General features: G+C 38.5%; 1 protein-coding gene across 1 annotated transcript in view; it reads right to left on the bottom strand.

Annotated features, from left to right (window-relative positions):
• Positions 1-20,852, bottom strand: part of KCNQ5 (potassium voltage-gated channel subfamily Q member 5) — a 512,482-nt gene that overhangs the window by 97,947 nt on the left and 393,683 nt on the right. The window contains exons 5-6 of the mRNA XM_029943186.1: positions 8,162-8,337; positions 6,731-6,856 (exon numbers count right to left, since the gene is read on the bottom strand). Coding sequence (XP_029799046.1) covers positions 6,731-6,856; positions 8,162-8,337 — 302 coding nt within the window. The remainder of the gene's footprint in view (positions 1-6,730; positions 6,857-8,161; positions 8,338-20,852) is intronic.

The raw sequence follows: 20,852 nt of genomic DNA, 5'->3' as shown, positions 1-20,852 counted from the left end.
GTTTTTTTTTCTTTCAATAATAGAATTAATTCCAAACCAGTATATATAAACCCACCCTTCTTCTCTTCAAGTAATAAATCAATAAACATTTATTGGTTTAACTTTGAGGACACAATTATTAATACTAGTTTATAGCTAATGCATTTATGTAAACAAACTAAGAACATACTATTTGTAGATTTCCAAAGCACAGTATCATTTCCATAAAGGTGGTCTTTTACACAAGGATGATTCACATTGGAAGTTTGTGAACCAGTAGATGAGAAATGTTTTCCATCTGCAAGCTCCAGAATCTCTTGTGGTGGTGGCATCATATCATTTGGGTTCTGCCGTGACAGGCAGCTCAGGGCAATAGCATTCCGTATAGTTCTTCCAGGCTTGTAGGCAAATATGTAATGCCAGTAATGACTAACATTTGTCCAGTGCTAATAAAGCACATCTATGTGTCCTAATCTCATTTAGTACACATAACAACTTTGTATTTGGGTAAAATTATTTTCTCAATTTTATAGAGATAGTAAATGTTTGCTGAATACCATACTAAATCATACTATAGGGCTGGAAGCCAAGTTTCTTGACTTTAATTCTTCTGCTCTCTTCCATTAAGTATGCGTTCAATGTTTATGGAAAAAATCTAAGCAAAAAGTATTCAGAACCATGTGTGAGATGACATTACTAAAGAATCAGACTTCTTAGGAAAGGCTCCCCAAAGAGGCTTCTGACCAATATACTGCAAACATCCGTGCCATCTGGGTAGGCACAGGGCTTCGAGATGCTCATGGCAGCTAGGATGTGTTGGTGAGCAGCAGCTTGGGTATGTGTGCTTCAGTGGTTGCTTGGTACTTGATAATGCTCTTGAATAGTTAGTTAAAGGGTTGGTGTGTTGACTATCTTGTGGCCAAGTAAAGCTTTGATACCATTAGGCAGTGCATTGGTGGTGAGAAACAACTATTAATTTTTATTTAATGGACCAGCATGGAGTCAGAAAACAATAGCTTAAAAAAGTGGCAGAAAAAATTTTGTACTGGTGAACCCAGTAGAAAGAGGGTTGATTCTTGGTATTATCAAAGATAAGGGTACTTTTATTCATTCCACAAATTTATCCCATTTTTTATTCTTTTAAAATTTTTTATGTTTTTTATTTATTTTTGAGAGACAGAGAGAGACAGCATGAGCAGGGGAGGGTCAGAGAGAGGGAGATACAGAATCTGAAGCAGGCTATAGGCTCTGAGCTGTCAGCACAGAGCCTGACGCAAGGCTCAAACCCACGAACCGTGAGATCATGACCTGAGCCGAAGCCAGACGCTCAACCGACTGAGCTAACCAGGCACCCGCCCCTCCCCACCCCCGCCATTTCTTATTCTTAAAAAAATTGTAAGTGTTTATTTATTTTTGAGAGAGAGAGAGAGAGGGAGACACAGAATCTGAAGCAGGCTCCAGGCTCTGAGCTCTCAGCACAGAGCCCAACGTGGGACTTAAACTCAAGGACTGTGAGATCATGACCTAAGCTGAAGTCAGATGTTCAACCGAATGAACCACCCAGGCACCCCACACCATTTCTCATTCTTAGGTTTTGCAGGGGGATGAAACTCATGGCATATATTTGGGCTGTACAATTTGCTGACTGCATTGTACATAGAGCCTTCTATATTATTTTCTTCCAGAAAGACTAAGATTTTCGGCATAAATTCTAGGACTAACTAGGACTAACTGGCTAATATAAAATCCTTCTACATGCCTGAAGTGATCATTTCAAGCACACGGTCCCAGGTGGGGGCTGTGCTCAGCTGGTTACTCAAGAATACTACCTATTGCTGTATGCTTGTTAAATAAAAAGGCTACCCCATAACACTGTTTTCTTCACAGAAATAGCAGTAAACAGAACAAGCTGGCCTTCTAGAATAGGTCATATCAGGCAATATTACTTCAGCAAGACCTGATCTTAAGTTATTTCAGAATAAATATAATGCAAATCAAAAGGAGAAAAATTATAATCAGGAAAGGAGATGATAATAGGAGATAAGTCCAGGAAGATTTGTTCTTAAATTGTTTTAGAATAAATCTAAAGCAACCAAAAAGGAAGAAAATAATAATAGGCAATAACATTAAATGGAGCTATGCCTAACAACCAGAAGATCTTCCTTTCTTGTAGCCACCAGTGCCTCCGCCACTAGAGTTAAGTCCTCTTGCACTTTTTTCACTTCCTTGGTCATAGATGTCCCTTTAGTTGCTACTTCAAAACACAGAATATCTTTTCACTGTAACCCCCAATTCCCAAGCCCTTTCTGTGCTTAAGCTGTGAGTCTGCCATGAAGTATATAGCTCTTTGTTCTTTTTGTTATAAAGGTGCTTCCAACTAACATCCACAGCGGGATTCCTATACCAACAGTAGCTACCATCTTTGAGTAGGCACTGGCTGTGGCCTTGGTATTATTCCACTTAATGAGCTAGGTGTTGATACTTAACAGTATGCAATATTTTCAGGGATCAGAGTTTTTTGAATAGCTACTGGCCTTGAGTAGTGCTGGTCACACCATAAATCCCTCCAAAAGTTGGTCTTGGAGATGGCCCTCACCATTTTCTTAATGAAAGGAGTTTTGTTGGGAGCCACCGAGCTTTTGGCTGCCTCAGGCAAGGAGATATCGCTCTCCAGGGAGTGAACCAGAAAAACAAGATTTACATCTGGAGGCTAGGAGACTGCATTTCCTGGTCCAGATTTTGGAGACTGTCGTACTGAGCCAGACGAAAAAAGGCTAAGGTGATCAAAAGATCAAAACCGCATTTTGGATTATTCAGGGCTAGCTTCCCCTCCCCAGCATTGCAGAGGCAAGTCTGGGCGCTTCTTTTGATATTCATTTGACTCTGTTACCTGGCAACCAACCTGGGTCAGTTCCCCGCCCCAAACCGTATATAAGACAGTGTTTTCTGGAAAGAGGAAGAAGGAGAGGAAGAAGAATAAAAGAGAGGCTTGATTGAATTCCGTGTGCTGTCTTCACTCTCTATGCCCCCCTTTCCTGCCCTTTCTCTCCCTCCCTCAGGAAAAGAACCCAGAGGATTCTCCGCCGTGCCGTTCGGGGCGGATGAGACAGGTACCACCGAGTGCGCTGGGACCTGGCATCGGCTAAGACAATTTAATATTTCATAATCAGAATTCACTGAGATTTTGAATCCGTAGACCACAAATTGCATTTTGATACTTACTATTGAAAATTTGGGCTTTTTTTTAATGAAGAGAATTTTCTTTTTAAAAATATGTTTGTTTATTTACTTTGAAAGAGGGAGAAAGAGAGAGAGCTCTGAAGGGGTAGACAGAGAGGGAGAGAGCAAGCAGGCTCCACATCTTTAGCACAGAGCCCGATGCAGGGCTCAAGCTCACGAACTGTGAGATCATGACCTGAGCAGAAATCAAGAGTTGGTTGCTTAAGTGACTGAGCCACCCACGTGTCCCAAGAATTTCCTTTTTTTAACTGGAGCTTAACACATAGAAATACTCCAATTCAGGATGCTTTTATTTCTCCATTTATTCTGGATACTTCCATAGTTAGCAGGGTGTGTATTATGTACAAAATGGACAATTTCAACTAAAACATATCCAGCCATATATTTCATTAAGGTCTTGATCAATATATAATAAAAGGTATAGTGTTCTAAATTTATTTTATTTCACACTGGAGATCTAGTGTATGTTCTTCTTATAAAGAATAGAAATAATATACACTCTTGTTTGCTTTTTTGTATATTTTTAGGTTTCGGACAATTTCATCAATGACTCAGTGAATATCAACAAACTCACTGTGGACCAACAAGGTCTTTTCCTAGAAGCTTGACATCGTAGAAGATTTTTACTTCTGCATTCAAGACTAGATTTCTTTTTAAAATAGAGACATAACTAGGCCATTCAAAGAACCTGTTAAGTACAGGTTAAACTTCAGTCCAAATAGCACAAGTGAAATGGGAATCAATGAAGATACGTTGCTTCCCCTCTGAAAGTCACAGATATGACCTTTGAAAACCTGCTACGTGGGTTATTCTGGCAAAAGAAATAAGCTGGTGACTAAGTGAGAAGTATATTAAGACTTTCCCACACACCATTTAACACACAATACAGCAATTCTTATTAGTAATAAGGAGAAAAGGAAGGGTACTGGGAAGGAAGATAAAGAGCTGCCAGGCTGAACTTACCAACAACTGCATCACAATGGGATAGGTATACCCGAATGTCTCAACAATTTAAGCACGTTAGAATTCTCAGAGAGAAACAAAAACTCAGCTTAAAATTCAAATTGTTGCTCTGAAGCCCAGGATAATAAACTGTCTGCCCCTGGTTGACTAGAAAAGCCTCCTGTTTTCTCAATTTACACAGTTTATCCCACAATGAGTCATAGATTTTCATTTGCTCTCTACATATAAAAGGTATTTTAAGAACGTCACATGACTACTCTCTTTCAGGTTTTCTACTTTCCTCCTTTCAAAATGTCCATTAGTGCTGGTGGGGTGGGTGGGAGGAGTTGGGAACCAGATTATTAAACCACCAGATTGCTTTGTTTGCAACGGCACAATCTTGTAGACATTTACTCTGATGATTTGAGAAAAAAATCCTAATCTTCAGGTGAATATATTTCTGATTCTTATTAGTTTTACTGCTGCTGTGCAGCCAACAAGCAATACTGAGTTTGGCTTAACACAAGCCCTGACAAATAGTCCTTGTCCTTGATGAGGGTTCTAGCTCTCCCGGATGAGCTTCTGATGAGTAGCAGAGCAACTGCAACGATCGGTGACTTAAATCTATGCCCCACAAAACCAACAACCAACTTATACATATTTAAAATTTTTTTAGTGTTTACTTTTGAGAGAGACAAAGAGAGAGCATACAGAGGGAGACAAAGGGAGATACAGATCCGAAGCAGGCTCCAGCATCTGAGCTGTCAGCACAGAGCCCGACATGGGGTCAAATACATGAACTGCGAGATCATGACCTGAGCTGAAGTTGGACGCTTAGTTGACTGGGCCACCCAGATGCCCCCCAATTTATAAATATTTTAGTTACAGTTTAAGAAAATGATATATTTTAATTTTGGTGAGAGTTTAGCACTCAAGAATATTATGGATAATTTATGAGAGAACTTAACTTTGTTGGGCCAAAGAGATGGGAAGTTGTTTAGACAGTTGAAAATGTTGTATATTTTCACAAAATGCCCTTTTGTAATATATTAGGAATAAAATAAAAAGAAATACAGTTTATATATTTTCCAAAGCATTCCCTGATCCTGTGACATTCTTACTAGGGCACACGTTTCAATGACTTGTCTTATGGATTCTTTACAGTGCAGACAAGATTTTTGCTTTAATGGAAAACTATGCCTTGCTTAGAGCGGACTCTTCCAGGTTGTCAACTTCTGATTTTGTGCAGCTCTGCATCTTTCTTGGCCTTTGAGCTACTTTACAACTCTGTAAATTATAGGTAACTGGTAGCACTGGAAAGTAATTCTTGTCTACAGACACATAAATAAATTCTGTATAGTGTAGGTTTAATTGATATCCCTCTCACACTGTGAAGAAGCCATATTCATTTCAATATTCCTGATCTTTACATGGTAATTTTCTTGGATAGTACTTTGAACTGGATACAACACTTACTGGTTCCCTCATTAATACTGACAGATTTTTAAAAAAGGAGTTAAAATCTCTAGTCTGTATCTGTGTGAGAGGTATTACTCTCTTATTTGTTTGGTGAACTATCATTTAGTGACCGTTTATTTATTTATTTAATATCTTTTTTCTTTAAAAAATTTTTTTGAAGTTTATTTATTTATTTTGAAAGAGACAGAGACAGCGTGAGTGGGGGAGGGGCAGAGAGCAAGGGAGACAGAGAATCCCAAGCAGGTTCCATGCTGCTACTGGGGGGAACCCCACTGTGGGGCTCCAACTCACAAAACTGTGAGATCGTGACCTGAACTGAAACCCAAGGACAGTTAGCCTAGACAGGAGCTCCCTTCAATAACAATTTAAATGAAAAGTAGGTTTTTGTATAGATAGTTAAAACATTTTTTTAATGTCCACATATTTTTGAGAGAGGGAGAGAGAGAGAGAGAGCGAGCAAGGGAAGTGCTGAGAGGAGACACAGAATCCAAAGCAGGCTCCAGGCTCTGACCTGTCAGCACAGCGCCTGACACTGGGCTCAAACTCACCGGCCTCGAGATCATGACCAGAGCCAAAGTCAGATGCCCAACCGAGCCACCAAGGCGCCTCGTATGGAAATTTTGATATTAGGTGTCTATAATTTCTGATCTCACAGATGGTTATCAGTTTTGTCGTTTTCACTTGTTGTGCCATACTTTAACTTTCACTCAGCTATTATTCCTTTTTTTTTTTTTTAGCCTCAGAGAAATTTTTTGACGAGCGGTAAACCAAACTTTGTGTTCCACAAAGTTAAGACAAACAAACAAGCCTATCAAGATTTTAATCAGTTAAAAAAATAATGTATTCTTATTTTGGCAACAATCTAGCACTCAAGAAATACTTCTGATGATTTATAGAGAACTTAATTTTGTTGAGCCATAGAGACAGGAAAATTCTTTAGACAATTTTAGTGCTGTATATTTTCACATAACTCATTTGGAAATTAATGTTTTTATTGAGACCTTTCATAAATGATTCCTAGGAATCATCACATTATTCAAAGGAAACATTTTTCAACATCCAAAAAACAAAACCAGATTTTTATACTCACTGTGCCCCACCAGAGAGCATCTGCATATGTAGAAAACTCTTTATTGGCATCCTTTTCCACAAGATAGACAAGGAAAGATGAAAAAATAAGAACCAAAAATCCTATGTACCAAGCCGTGATTAATTCCTAGATATAAAAGGAATGAAAGATTGTTAGAAATAAAAAAATTTGTGTAAAGTGAAAAAAAATCTATGCGCTCATTTTACTACTTTTTGGATATTTATGATAATATTTATTTATAGAATTTACTCCTTTTTTCTTTTTCTTTTTTTTAATGTTTATTTATTTTTGAGAGACAGAGACAAGACAGAGTGTGAGCAGGGGAGGAGCAGAGAGACAGGGAGACACAGAATCTGAAGCAGGCTCCAGGCTCCAAGCTGTCAGCACAGAGCCCGATGCTGGATTTCAGCTCAGGAACTGTGAGATCCTGACCTGAGCTGAAGTTAGACACTTAACCGACTGAACCACCCAGGCCTCCCCAATTTGCTCCCTTCTGAATATTTATTTATTTTTGAGAGAGTGCAAGCTGGGGAGTGACTTTCAGAAAGAGGAAAGCAGAGGACCTGAAGCAGGCTGTGCTGAGAGCAGAGAGCCTGATGTGGGGCTTGAAATCACTCACCACAAGTTCATGATCTGAGCCAAAGTTGGATGCTCAACTGACTGAGCCACTCAGGTGCCCCAAATTTGCTTTTTTTATTCAGAGGGTGTCCCGGTGAACAGAACAACTTTCTCAGTTAAAAAAAGTTATTTTTGAGAGACAGAGAGTAAACAGGGGAGGGGCAAAGAGAGAAAGAGACACAGAATCTGAAGCAGGCTCCAGGCTCTGAGCTAGCAGTCAGCACCGAGCCCAATGCGGGGCGTGAACCCACAAAACATGAGATCATGACCTGAGCCGAAGTGGGTCACTCAACTGACTGAGCCACCCAGGTGCCCCACCTTAGTTTTTTTTTTAATGGTTGTACAGTATTCTAAGTGTATGGGTTTACTATAATTTATTTGAGGCATAAAGACTTTGAACGCATTATTTTTTGAGTATAGTTGACACCCAATCTTACACTAGTTTCAGGTGTACAGCATCGTGATTCCACTTCTCTGTATGTTTTGCTGTGCTCATCACAAGTTAGCTGTCATCTGTCACCGTACACACTGTTACAGTATCACTGCCTAGATCTCCTGTGCCATCCCTTTTACTCCCGTGACTCAGTCATTCCCTAATGCGAGCCTGTATCTCCCTCTCCTTTCACTCACGTTGCCTCTCCGCCCAATCCCCTTTCTTCTGGCAACCATCTGATGATTTTTAAACAATCCATTATACATTGTGCTTTCACCAATTTCTGAAGTGACTAAGTTTGCTTGATGGGTTCTACTATCCCACAACAACCAATGAAAAAGTTTCAAAAGTCTTGTTCCGTAATTCAGAGCAAATCTTACCTTGCTGTGAGCATAAACTACTGAACCTAGTAATTTCCAAGTGCCACCCCTTCGGTCCATGCGTACCATACGGAGGATCTGTAGGAAACGGAGACTTCTGAGTGCGGAGGTGGCAAAAATATTACCCTGAGTTTTTGCAGAAACAACTGCTATTGAAGCGATAAGAACAATGGTATCTGAAAGAAACAGGTTAAAACAGTCATAAGTAGCAGAACTAGGAATTTTGATTTCTCGAAACAATGTTTCAGAAAGTTTCACTTTGACCTATTTGAGGCACAAAGAGACAGATCCAACCCCAGCCCGGAAAAGTGCCACTTGGGCTTTGTGACAACTAAAGAGTGAAAGAGGAAAAGGCAAAACCTACTTAACTGCCTTAGTTCTGACCCGTGGGGCATTCTATGCGTTACCTACGCAATTCTGAACCATTTGCTCTGTAACCTTTGATGAACTGGATGGACAATAGCCTTCAGAAACTTCAGTGTGCCAGGAAGCAGTGTGGCTGCGTGGTTCTGGTTCATTAGCATTCCGTCTGGCAGAAAGGAACCCCACCACGGGGGCTTCTGGGCTGATGCCACAGAGGCACCCCAGCCTGCACGGCTCTGAATGGGCTGCCTGGTATAATCCTATCTCTTGTTTTCTTTCCAAAGAAGCTTGTAGCTCCTTTCTGCAAAAAAAATTCCCTTATGCTGTGGAGGTTGCCACTTTATGCAGTGTTTAACAAAGGCCGCAACTAAAGTGCATCCTCTAGGCTCTCTGCACCCGGTACTCTTTACACCTGGTCAGTCAATTATATGTAAGTTTGGTATACAAGTGAAATACCAGTACGTTTGTTACAACGGAGTGTGTAATTATATACACTGTGCATTGCATGGGAATGGATATTTGATGTTTGACATTGACATTTGGCTTAAAATACATCTGCCCTTTTGTAAGCAAGAGAAAGAGAGCAGCTAATGAAAGCACAGAAAAAAGAGGACTTAATTGCTCCAAGGGCAAATATCTGAGGGATGGGAGGTAGGCTCTAAAGTGGGAGAAGTGAAGTGGGGATGAATGGCCTCCTATGGCAATTTTAAAATAAGTTAACTTGACCTTAATGTTCTCAAATAAAATTTCTTTCCCTCTCTAAGTAGGCTGTGCATGACTGGACATCCACACTCCAGAGAGGAGTTCCACTTCAAGGGCATTGGATTTATAATGTTTCCATGACCCTCAGGATTAACTGCTGTATGAATGTGCATTCATCATCCAGCTGAATCCTTCTCCCCGGACTGAGCAAAATGTGGTCTCCTGGTGTGGACTGGGCATATCTTTTGAATGACTCTGCAGGTCCCCCTTTTGGGTCAGGACTTGGAGTGGCTGGCGGTACAAGGGTCAGCTGACGGGCTTTTTCCAATAAGATCTGAACACTATCAGACTTTGTGAGTAGGTACACAGGAGGCCACAGCGCCTTCTTGAGTTACAGTTCTCTGCCATGGTTTGAAATGAGAAGGAACCAAATGTGCTGACAGACACACTAAACACATATTTTAAGTAAGTAGGAAGATAGTTGTAAAGCTGAATATACAATGTGATCTTATTTTAATAAAAGATACATGACTAGGAAAATCATGTGAGAATATATACAGATTATCATCATTAATTCTCCCTTGGGGTAGAGAGCGGGGTGACTATGTGGGGAAAAGGACTTTTTAGAGTTATTAATTTCTGTAATATTGAATTTTATACCAATGAAAATGACTTTTGAAATCAGAAAACCCCTTTATTTATTTTTAAAATATTTATTTATTTTGAAAGAGAGAGAGGGAGACAGAGAAGAGAGAGAGAGAGAGAGAACACACAGGGGAGAGGCAGAGAGAGAAAGGGAGAGAGAATCCCAAACAGGCTCCTCACTGTCAGTGCAGAGCCTGATTTGGAGCTCGAACCCATGAACCGCAAGATCACGACCTGAGCTGAAATCAAGAGTTGGATGCCTAACCAATTGAGCCAACAGGTGCCCCAGAAAAAAACTTTAGAAAAGAATTAAGTATATAAACATCTCTTGGTCTGTATCATTTGGAGGGATTTCCTCCTGAGATAAATGATTTATAGACAGAGACATTTCTTATATGGCCCTGTTAGATACATATTTGCTGTTATTTCTCATTGTAATCCTGCTTCCTATTAAGTGTACAAAGGAAAGAAAAAGGAAAAATACCCCATTTACTATGTTAAAATATTCAAGATATGAGAAATACGTAAATGACTGCTAGGAATGCTGAAAATACAGCACTTAAAACTTCCTGTGTGCCTGGCACTTTCTTTAGTTCTGTGTGTGTATGTGTTTAATAAATGTTCATTATTTCATCCTTATAATAACTCTGTTCGTTAGGTCCTCTACAGATTCCATTGTACAGATGAGAAAAATGAGGCACAAAAAGCACATACTGTATTCGTTTTAAAAGAATCAGCTATCGAGCTGTTAGACTACAGGACAAAAAGTATGAAGCTCTGAAGTTATGTTAGTTCATTAGAGAAAACCTAGACAAAGTAAAAGCAACACTGCTGGTTTGAGACAATGTAAAAAATTATGCAGAGTGAATCATAATCTAAGTGTTTGAAGTCACAAAATATGCAAAGGTAACTATAGATGTGATTTAACACCCTCATTGTGATTCAGATCAGATGAGAAAAGTCAGAGTTCAGTAAAATGAAATCATAGATGAGCGACCAAATGGCAAATGATGAATGCAGTTATAACAATGTTTCTGGCTGGATCACAGTCCTCCACTGAATTTTGCTGTCAGTACCACCTAGAAATATTTCCCAGGCCAATATTTTAGAAGTCATGACTACTTTTTATTTTTGTGTATGTATTTATTATTTTTGTAGTCCATTACTTCATAGATAGGAGGTTCTACACTGTTGGATACCTGTAGTCCAAGTACCTAGAATAGTGCCTGAAACATAGTAAGCCCTCAATAAATATTTATAGAATGAATTTAGGTTAACAGACACTTAAAAGTAGCTTGATTTTTGTGCTCTTACCATATCAATGTCTTAATAATTAGAATCATCATCTAAAATACTCTTTACAAAATTTTTAATGTTTATTTTTGAGAGATAGACAAAGCACAAGCAGGGGAGGGGCAGAGAGGGAGACACAGAATCTGGAGCAGGTTCCAGGCTCTGAGCTGTCGTCAGCACAGAGCCCAAGGCAGGGCTCAAACTCACAAATTGTGAGATTATGACCTGAGCTAAAGTTGAATGCTTAACCGACTGAGCCACTCATGTACCCTTAAAATACTCTTAAATTAATGAAGGGATCATTTGCGTATTCCATCTTGAAGTCTAATGCAAAATACTGATTCATAGCTATCCTCCATTGAAGTTTGTAACTCTCATTAAGATTTCCTTTTTTTAAATTTATTTTGAGAGAGAAAGCACAAGCACATGCATGAGTTGGGGAGGGGCAGAGAGAGGATCCTAACAGGCCTTGTGCTGTCAGTGTGAGCTAGACATGGGGCTCAAACCCACAAACCATGAGATCATCACCTGAGCTGAAACCAAGAATCAGACACTCAACTGACTGAGCCACTCAGGTGCCCCAATATTTCCTTTTTATAAAATTAGGTGCGGCAGTATTTTTTTAAAGTTATGTTATTTGTTTTTAATTAAAAAAATTTTTTTTATTTGAGAGAGAAAGCATGAGCAGGGGAGAGGGACAGATGGAGGGGGAGAGCGGCAGATGGAGGGGGAGAGAGAGGATTTTAAGCAGTCTCCATGCTTAGTGCAAAGAGGTGCGGGCAGTTTCTAAAGACCGTGACATAGGAAGCTCCCGAACTCCCTTCCCCACATAGACACACTGAGTAAACAGTTGCACATGGAGTAATTCCCTCTGAAGAAAATCCAGAAACTAGCTGAGGGAGTCCCACACATTTGGCAAATAAAAGAAAATACTCACATAGAAATGGGTAGGAAAGGCTGATGAGACACAATCTTGCCATAGACGTCACTCCTGGCACAGTGCCAAACGGGAGGTAACTCCTAACTCCCAGTATCTCACTGAGAGGCTGGGGTTTGGATCCCACCTTTAGCCTCCTAACTTTTAAGACTCGCACTTGAGGGACAGGCCTCCCAAACCCCTTGCTCAGAAAGCCAGTGGGGATTGCACTCATGGGATTGACAAAACTATAGCAAACAAACTCAGTACAGAAGGAACAGGCAGAAATACCCATATCTCAGGCGTTCTCCAAAAGGATTTTATTTGCATACTTAAAAAAGTTTTTATTTAAATTCCAGTTAGTTAACAGGTGTATACAATAGTGATTCAACACTTCCATACATCATCCATTGTTCATGTGCACTCTTTAATTCCTGTCACCTATTTTACCCATTCCCTTGCCCACCTCCCCTTCAGTAATCATCAGTTTGCTCTCTATAGTAAAGAGCCTGTGTCTTAGTTTCTTCCCTCTTTTTTCCTCTATGACTGTTGGCTTTGTTTCTTAAATTGCACATATGAGTGAAATAATATGGTATTTGTTTCTCTCTAATGGACTTATATTGCATAGCATAATATGCTGTAGCTCCATCCATGTTGTTGCAAATGGCAAGATTTCATTCTTTTTATGTCTGAGTATTAGTCCATTCTCTCTCTCTCTCTCTCTCTCTCTCTCATACCACATTTCTTTCTTTCTTTCTTTTTAAATTTATTTTTGATCATATCACATTTCTTTATCTATTCCTGTCAATGGACATTTGGGCTAATTCCACAATTTGGGCATAGTAGACAGTGCTGCTATAAACATAAGGATGCATGTATCCCTCTGAATTAGTGTTCTTGTATTACCCAGTAGTACAATTTCTGGATCAAAAGCTAGTTCTATTTTTAACTTTTTGAGGAACCTCCATTCTGTTTTCCAGAGTGGCTGCACCAGCTTGCATTCCTACCAATAGTACATGAGCTTCCTTTATCTCTACATCCTCACCAACACTTATTGTTTTTTGTGTTTTTATTTTAGCTATTCTGACAGGTATGGGGTGATATCTCATTTTGTTTTGATTTGTATTTCCCTGATGAAATGGTGTTGGGAAAACTAGTCAGCAAAATGCAAAAGAATGAAACTGGACCACTTCCTTACACCATAACAAAAGCAAATTCAAAATGGATGAAAGACCTAAATGAGAGACCTAAAGCCATAAAAATCCTAGAGGAGAACACAGGCAGTAACTTCTCGGACATCTGACATTTTAACTTCTTTCTATATATATCTCCTTAGGCAGGGAAACAAAAGCAAATAGTTTTATTAGGACTTCACCAAAATAAAAAGCTTTTGCATTGGGAAGGAAATAATCAACAAAACTAAAAGGCACTCTACAGAAAGGAAGAAGATATTTACAAATGACATATCTGATAAAGGGTTGGTATTCAAAATATATAAAGAACTTATAAAACTTACCACTCCAAAAAACAAATAATCCAATTAAAAAAGGGGCAGAAGACATGAATATTTTTCAAGGAAGACCTACAGATGGCCAACAGACACATAAAAAGATGCTCTATATGCATACTTTAAAAACAATGGCCTAAGCATCAGGCTTCAAATTTAGCATATCACAATCATGATCACACATCAAGTTATTCCAAGGATGCAAGGATGGCACAGCATCTGCAAATCAATCACTGTGATGTACTGCATTAAATAAATGAAGGGTGAAAGTCATATGATCATCTCAATAGGCAGAGAAAAAGCCTTTGACAAAATCTGACATACTTTCATGATAAAAGTTCTCAACAAAGTGGCTATAGAGGCCATATATAACAACCCCACAGTTAACATCATAGTCAATGATTAAAAGCTTTCTCTCTAAGGTAAGGGATGAGATAAGAATGCCAGCTCTTGCTACTTTGATTCAGCATAGTATTAAAAGTCCAAGCCAAAACAGTTAGGCAGGTAAAATAAATAAAAGTCATTCAAATTTGAAAGGAATAAGTAAAACTGTCACTATTTGCGGTTGACATGATATTATACATATAAAACCTTAAAGATTCCACCAAAGGATTATTGGAATAATAAATGAATTAAGTAAAGTTGCAACACACAAAATAATATACAAAAATCAGTTGTGTTTCTATACACTAACAATGATGTCTTGAGAAAGATAAATATAAAAAGATTCTCTTTACAATAGCATCAAACAAGATAAAATAATTAGGAATCAATTTTTAAAGTTTATTTATTTATTTATTTTGAGAGAGGCAGAAACAGCATGAGTTGAGGAGAGGCAGAGAGAGAGGGAGAGAGAGAATCTCAAGCAGGCTCCATAGTGCTAGAGCAGAGCCTGATGCAGGGATCGAACCTATGAGATCATGATTGAGCCAAAACCAATAGGTGGACGCTTAACAAGCTGAGTCATTCACGCATCCCAATACTTAGGAACAAATTTAACCAGGGAGGTGAAAGATGTGTTTGGTGAAAACTATGAGACACTGATGAAAGAAATGGATAAAGATACAAATAAATGAAAAGATAGTCCATGCTCATGGATTAGAAGAATTAATACTGTTAAAATGTCCCTACTGTCTAAAGCAACTTACAGGTTCAATACAATCTTTATCAAAATTCCAATGACATTTTCCATAGTAATAGAACATACAATTCTAAAATTCATATAGAAAGGCAAAAGACACTGAATAGCCAAAGCAATCTTGAGGGAAAAAAAACAGGCTAGAAGCATCATGCTCCCTGATTTCAAACTATATTACAAACTTATGATAATTAAAACAGTATGGTATTGGAAAAAAATAGACACACAGAACAATAGAACAGAATAGAATGTCTGGAAATAAGCCCATACATACATGATCAATTAATTAATGACAAGGAGCCAGAAATACACAGTGGGGAATGGATAATCTTGTCAATAAATGGTGTTGGGAAAATCGGACAGCCACATACAAAAGAATGAAGCTGGACCACTATCTTTTTTTAATTAAAAATTTTTAATGCTTGTTTATATTTGAGAAAGAGAAAGAGTGCAAGTGGGAGGGGTAAAAGGAGGCCGTAGAGAGAGAAGGAGATAGAATCCGAAGAAGGCTCTAACCTCTGAGCTGTCAGCACAGGGCTGCATGTGGGGCTCTAACTCACGAGATGTGAGATCACGAACTGAGCCAAAGTGGGATGTTCAATCAGCTGAGCCATCCAGGTGCCGCTGGACCATTATCTTATGCCATACACAAAAATCAACTAAAAATGTATTAAAGATTTAAGTATAGCTGACACCATAGAAGTCCTAGAAGAAAACGTAGAGAGTAAGCTCCTTGACACTGATCTTGACAATGATTTTTTGGATTTGACATCAAGACACAGACAACAAAAGCAAAAATAAGTAAGTGGGACCACATCAAACCAGAAAGCTTCTGTACAGAAAAGGAAACCAGCAACAAAATGAAAAGGCAATGTGCCTAATGGGAGAAAATACTTGCAAATCACATATCTGATAAGGAGTTAATATTTAAAATATGTAAATATCTCATACAATTCAATTGTAAAATAAAAACTAATCCAATTAAAGAATGGGCAAGGAAACAAGAGATATTATTCCAAACAACATACAATGGCCAACAGATACATGAAAAGGTGTTCAACATCACAAAATCATGCGATAATGCAAACCAAAACTACAGGGAGATGTCACTTCATCTCTCTTGGAATGACAATTATAAAAAGACAGGAGATAACAAATTCTGGTGAGAATGTGAAGGAAAGGGAACCCTTGGACACTGTTGGTGGGAATATAAATTTGTATATTCATTAAGGAAAACAGTATGGACGTTCTTCAAAAAATTAAAAATAGTGGGATAGTGGAATAATTTTCAGCTGTGAGAAAGAAGAGAACCCTAATGTTTGCAACAACACAGATAGACCTTAAGGGTATTATGCTAACTGAAAAAAGCCAGACAGAGAAAGACAAGTACTGTACATTACTGATGTGTGGAATCTAAAAAAAGTGAACTCATAAAAACAGAAACCAGAATTGTGATTACCAGGAGAGGAGGGGGGCAAATAGGGAGATGCTGGTCAAAGATTATAAACCTCCAGTTATTAGATGTATAAGTTCTGGGGATCTAATGTACAGCATGGTGATTATAGTCAATCATACTGTATTATATACTTGAAAGTTGCTAAGAGAGAATGTCTTAAATGTTTTCACTGCAAAAAAAATGATAACTATGTGATGTGACGGAGTTGTTAGCTAATGATCAGTTTGCAATATATAAGTGTATCAAATCAAAAGGTTGTATATCTTAAGCTTACACATTGTTATATGTCAATTACATCTCAATAGGGCTAGAGGAAAAAATTGGGCAGAGTAGCTTAAGTTGTGCAACTAGTTAATCATCTAAAGTTGTTTTTGAAATAGAAAAGCCTTGTCTAAAGTGAAGATGTTACATTTTAGTATAAGGTAGAAACTACAAACTTCAAAGCTCATTGGCTTCATATTCATTTGTTTATCCATTCATGCATTAAGCAGTTAATTGAATGTCAAATATTATGTTAGGTACTTGCATTAGAAACGAATATTCATCCATCTATCTGGTCCTTAGTACTTATTACATTCATCAGTGTTGTCTCCCAGGGGACATCTAGCAACTTCTGGAGACATATTTGATTGTCATAATTGGGAAGGGGGTTGCTATTGGCATCTAAAGGGACAGGTCAGTATTTCTGCAGAACATCCTAGAGTGTCCAAATAGTCCCCAGAAAAAAACAATGATCTAGTCCTAAATGTTAATAGTCCCAAGGTTGGGAAACCCTGATGTACATTACGTTATTCAGTCCTCCTATGAGGTAGATAATATTATTACCATCTCCTTTTTATAAATGAAGAACTACAAGAATTGCAGTGGTCACCAAGCCATGGCCCAATATCCTAAGTGGCTGAGCTGGCCCTTCCTTGACACCAAAATTGTGCCCTTAAAAGTTATGGGACACCATTAAGAAAATGCTGGGTGACGTGGGAGGGGCGGGATGGGGAGAAGGGGCGCACTGGGAAAGCAGGTGGGTACTGAAGCAAGAGTAAGTTGTTATCGCCTGAAGCATTCAGGGGAGAGCAGAGTGCAGAAATGAAACGATACTAAAAACAGACGGTACTTTTATAGATACATCAAGAGAAAATGGGACTAGAGGAAGAAATAGAACTGCTAATAAACAAGGGGGAGCTCCAAATTGCATGGAAAAAGGAAAAGCATATAATCCTGAGCTCTTAAAAATCTACCTCTCTCAAGGGAAACAGATGCGAACAAATTGGGAAGTAGGGAAGAAATAGTTATTGATTACAAGCAGCCCATTAGAAATGTGAAACATAGGCTCATAAGGTGCTAGGAAGTAGGTTCACATACTTTCCTAATCACATAGAATGATTCATGGATGAATCCTTGAGATTTCAAGAGACTGCAAAGATTTGAGTGAAGTAAATACTGTAATGGTATTTAAGACACATAGGGACTGTAAAAGAGCATATTATTAAACCCCACTGGAACTTTGCTCCATTTTTTTTTTTGCCAGCAAAATCAATATAAATTGATCACCCTGGACTTTGTGTAAAAGAGATTAGTCACTGAAATACTAAAAATCCCTCATTATAAGGTGGATTCGTATCTAAGGCTACCTTAACAGGGACTCACAGATTGGGTTAAAGCAAGATCAACTGCATGGAGAGTATAATGCTAAGCAAAATAATTCAGTCAGAGAAAGATAAATACCACGATTCCACTCATATATATAACAAGAAATGAAACAAATGAGCAAAGGGGGGAAAAAGAGATAAACTAAAAAACAGACTCTTAACTATAGAGAACAAACTGATGGTTACCAGAGGAGAGAGTGGTGGGGGGATGGGTGAAATAGGGGACAGGGTTAAGGAGCGTACTTGTAACGAGCACCAGGTGATGTATGGAAGTGTTGAATCACTATATTGTGTACTTAAAACTCACATAACACTGTACTAACTGGAATTATAATAAAAAATAAAAAAAAGCAAGATCAACTGTACACCTGAGCTTGACGGGGTGTATTCTGTTGCCATAATGATACGACATAATGCATCTATTAAGAAGTATATTTTACTACACCTGGCTTAATTTAAAATCATTATTGGAACAACAGAAACTTATGGATTGAACAAAACATGGTTGAATACTTTTAAATTAGTAGATGTAAGGACGTATAGATTCTGTAGAGGTAAACTACCAAAGGGGCACATCTTGACTCCTAAAAACTGTCTGGAGACTTCAGGCTTTTTAAATTTTTGCAAATTATGTCAGAGTCTCAGAAAGTTTCCCCTGATACTGAACATAAGTTTCCTTCTTGCACTTTAAACTCATTTCATCTGCTATCTCTGGGAAAAACTTAAGTGCAACAAATACAATATTCCTCTCCCACTACCTTTTTTGTTCAAAACCCTTGAGCTCTTGTTAGTGGTCTCACTATAAGCTAAACTTTGGATGATTAAGTAAAATCGTTCTCTATGTTTTAAAATTATTAAAATAGTAGCTGCTATAAAATATCAAAACACTAGGCATATGCAGTGTAAGGTAGGAAAGAAATGTATTTAACTAGCCAATTATTATTAATGAATTAAAGGTTACTTTGATTTTTGCTCTTAAAATGATGCTGAAATATACAGTTCCTTACACATATTTTTGTATGTTAAGGATAAATTCCTAGACATTGGATTGCTGGGTTGAATGTTGACACATTTTGAAATTTGATATCAAAATGACCTCCAAAGGATAGTACCAATTGTTACCAAGAACATATGAAGTTTATTATTTTTCTGTTTATTTGCTAATACAAACTAACGGTGATAAAAATGACAACAGTACAGGCTGCTTGGGCGGCTCGGTTGGTAAGTGTCTGGCCGCCGGCTTCGGCTCAGGTCACGACCTCTCTCTCTCTCTTGCCCCTACTTGAGTGCGTTTGTTGGCTCTTTCTCTCTGTCTCTCTCACTCAAAATAAATAAATTAACTTAAAAACTATAAAATAACAACAGTAATAGTAACAGCTAACAGTAACAATTTACTGTCTGATAGATCTTGTTCTTCGCATTTTTAGGTATTACATGGAATATTATAAATTTGTAATCTTTGCCAACATGATTGGTAAAAACATCACTTTTTTTTGGTTACTGATTCTGGACTTCATGTTATTTAGAAGTCAAAGAAGTCAGGACATCTAGAAAGACTTTGCCCAAGATTAGAAAAACGTTTTCCTAGATTTTATTTTGGTGTATTTAGATGCTCACTTAGTTAACATATTTATTGACTTTTAGTATTCAGGATGGTCTTCGCGGCAAAGTTACCTAGCTGTCTGTCTCAGATTCCTGCTTCTCTTCCGAGGTGTAGGACTATCCCTGGGAAGAGGCAGCCTAACCAAGGACACCATGTTCCAGGTCTGCTCGCCTCTAGTTGGGGTGATGAGACTAAGTCTAGCTAATGGAAGGCGGGTTGAAATGATGTGTGTCACTTCCAGGCTTAGGGGAAGCAGGAGCCTATGCCCTGGCTCTTTTCCTTTCTGCCAGTGGTGTGCTGGTTCCAAGGATGCCCTTAGGAGCCACATGCTGAAAAAGGCAGTCACATGCTGTCAGCCAGGGCTCCTGAGTGACAGAATGAAACAGAGCCTTCACCCCACGCCCCACACCCCATAGCCAACGAATATGTTCATTAGACAATTACACAAGGAAGAAGTAAATTTTTATTTTGTTTATTTATTTTTAATGTTTATTTATTATTGAGACAGAAACAGAGCATGAATGGGGGAGGGACAGAGAGAGAGGGAAACACAGAATTCAAAGCAGGCTCCAGGCTCTGAGCTGTCAATGCAGGGCTTGAACCCACAAACCATGAAATGATGACCTGAGCTGAAGTCAGATGCTTAACCAACTGAGCCACCCAGGCCCGCCAGAAAACTTTTATTTTGAGAAGTTTCTGGAATTTGAGGATTTGTATAACAACTAGCATTACTCTAACTTAAATAATCTTTAATTTCTATGGAGTGTGTCTGTCTCTGTGGTGATGTAGAGAACTAATCTTTTTATCCTATATGATAGTCTATTTTTCCAATATTACTTACATAAAAATCTACCCTTTTCAAATGTTTCCATATACTCAGTGAGAGGTCTGTTTCTGGATTCTAGCCTCTTTTTTCTTTTTTTCTTTTCTAGAGGGATAGAGGGACAGAAAGCGAGAAAATCCTAAGCAGTGTGGAGTGTGAGTGTGGAGCCAGGCTCGGGGCTGAACGTGGGACTTGATCTCACAACCATGAGTTCATGACCTGAGCTGAAATTGGACACTTAGCAGACACAGCCACCCGGGTGCCCCTCTGTCCTCTCTTATGGCCTATTCCTGCATCGGTGTGACCGTAGACATTAGTGTAAGATCTCTTCAATGTTACCCTTTTTAAAAAAAATTACCAGTTATTCTAAACCTACTTATTTCCCAGGTAAGTTTTAGAATAAATTTATGAATTATAACCCCCCTCAGGATTCTGATACAGATTGCACATTACATTTATAGATTGATGTCGTCTTCTTTCTGGCCCCCCTTAGCTCCAGTCCACCGCGTTGTTTAGCTCTGTTGATTCTGCTTCCAGAATATGTCTCACCTCTATTTTCTTCTTCCCATTTATCCCGTCCTGTCCCTAGTGCAAGCCTA

The sequence above is a fragment of the Suricata suricatta genome, chromosome 7 (genome assembly GCF_006229205.1).
Source record: "Suricata suricatta isolate VVHF042 chromosome 7, meerkat_22Aug2017_6uvM2_HiC, whole genome shotgun sequence".
NCBI lineage: Eukaryota > Metazoa > Chordata > Mammalia > Carnivora > Herpestidae > Suricata > Suricata suricatta.
This window is presented reverse-complemented; position numbering and strand designations above follow the sequence as displayed.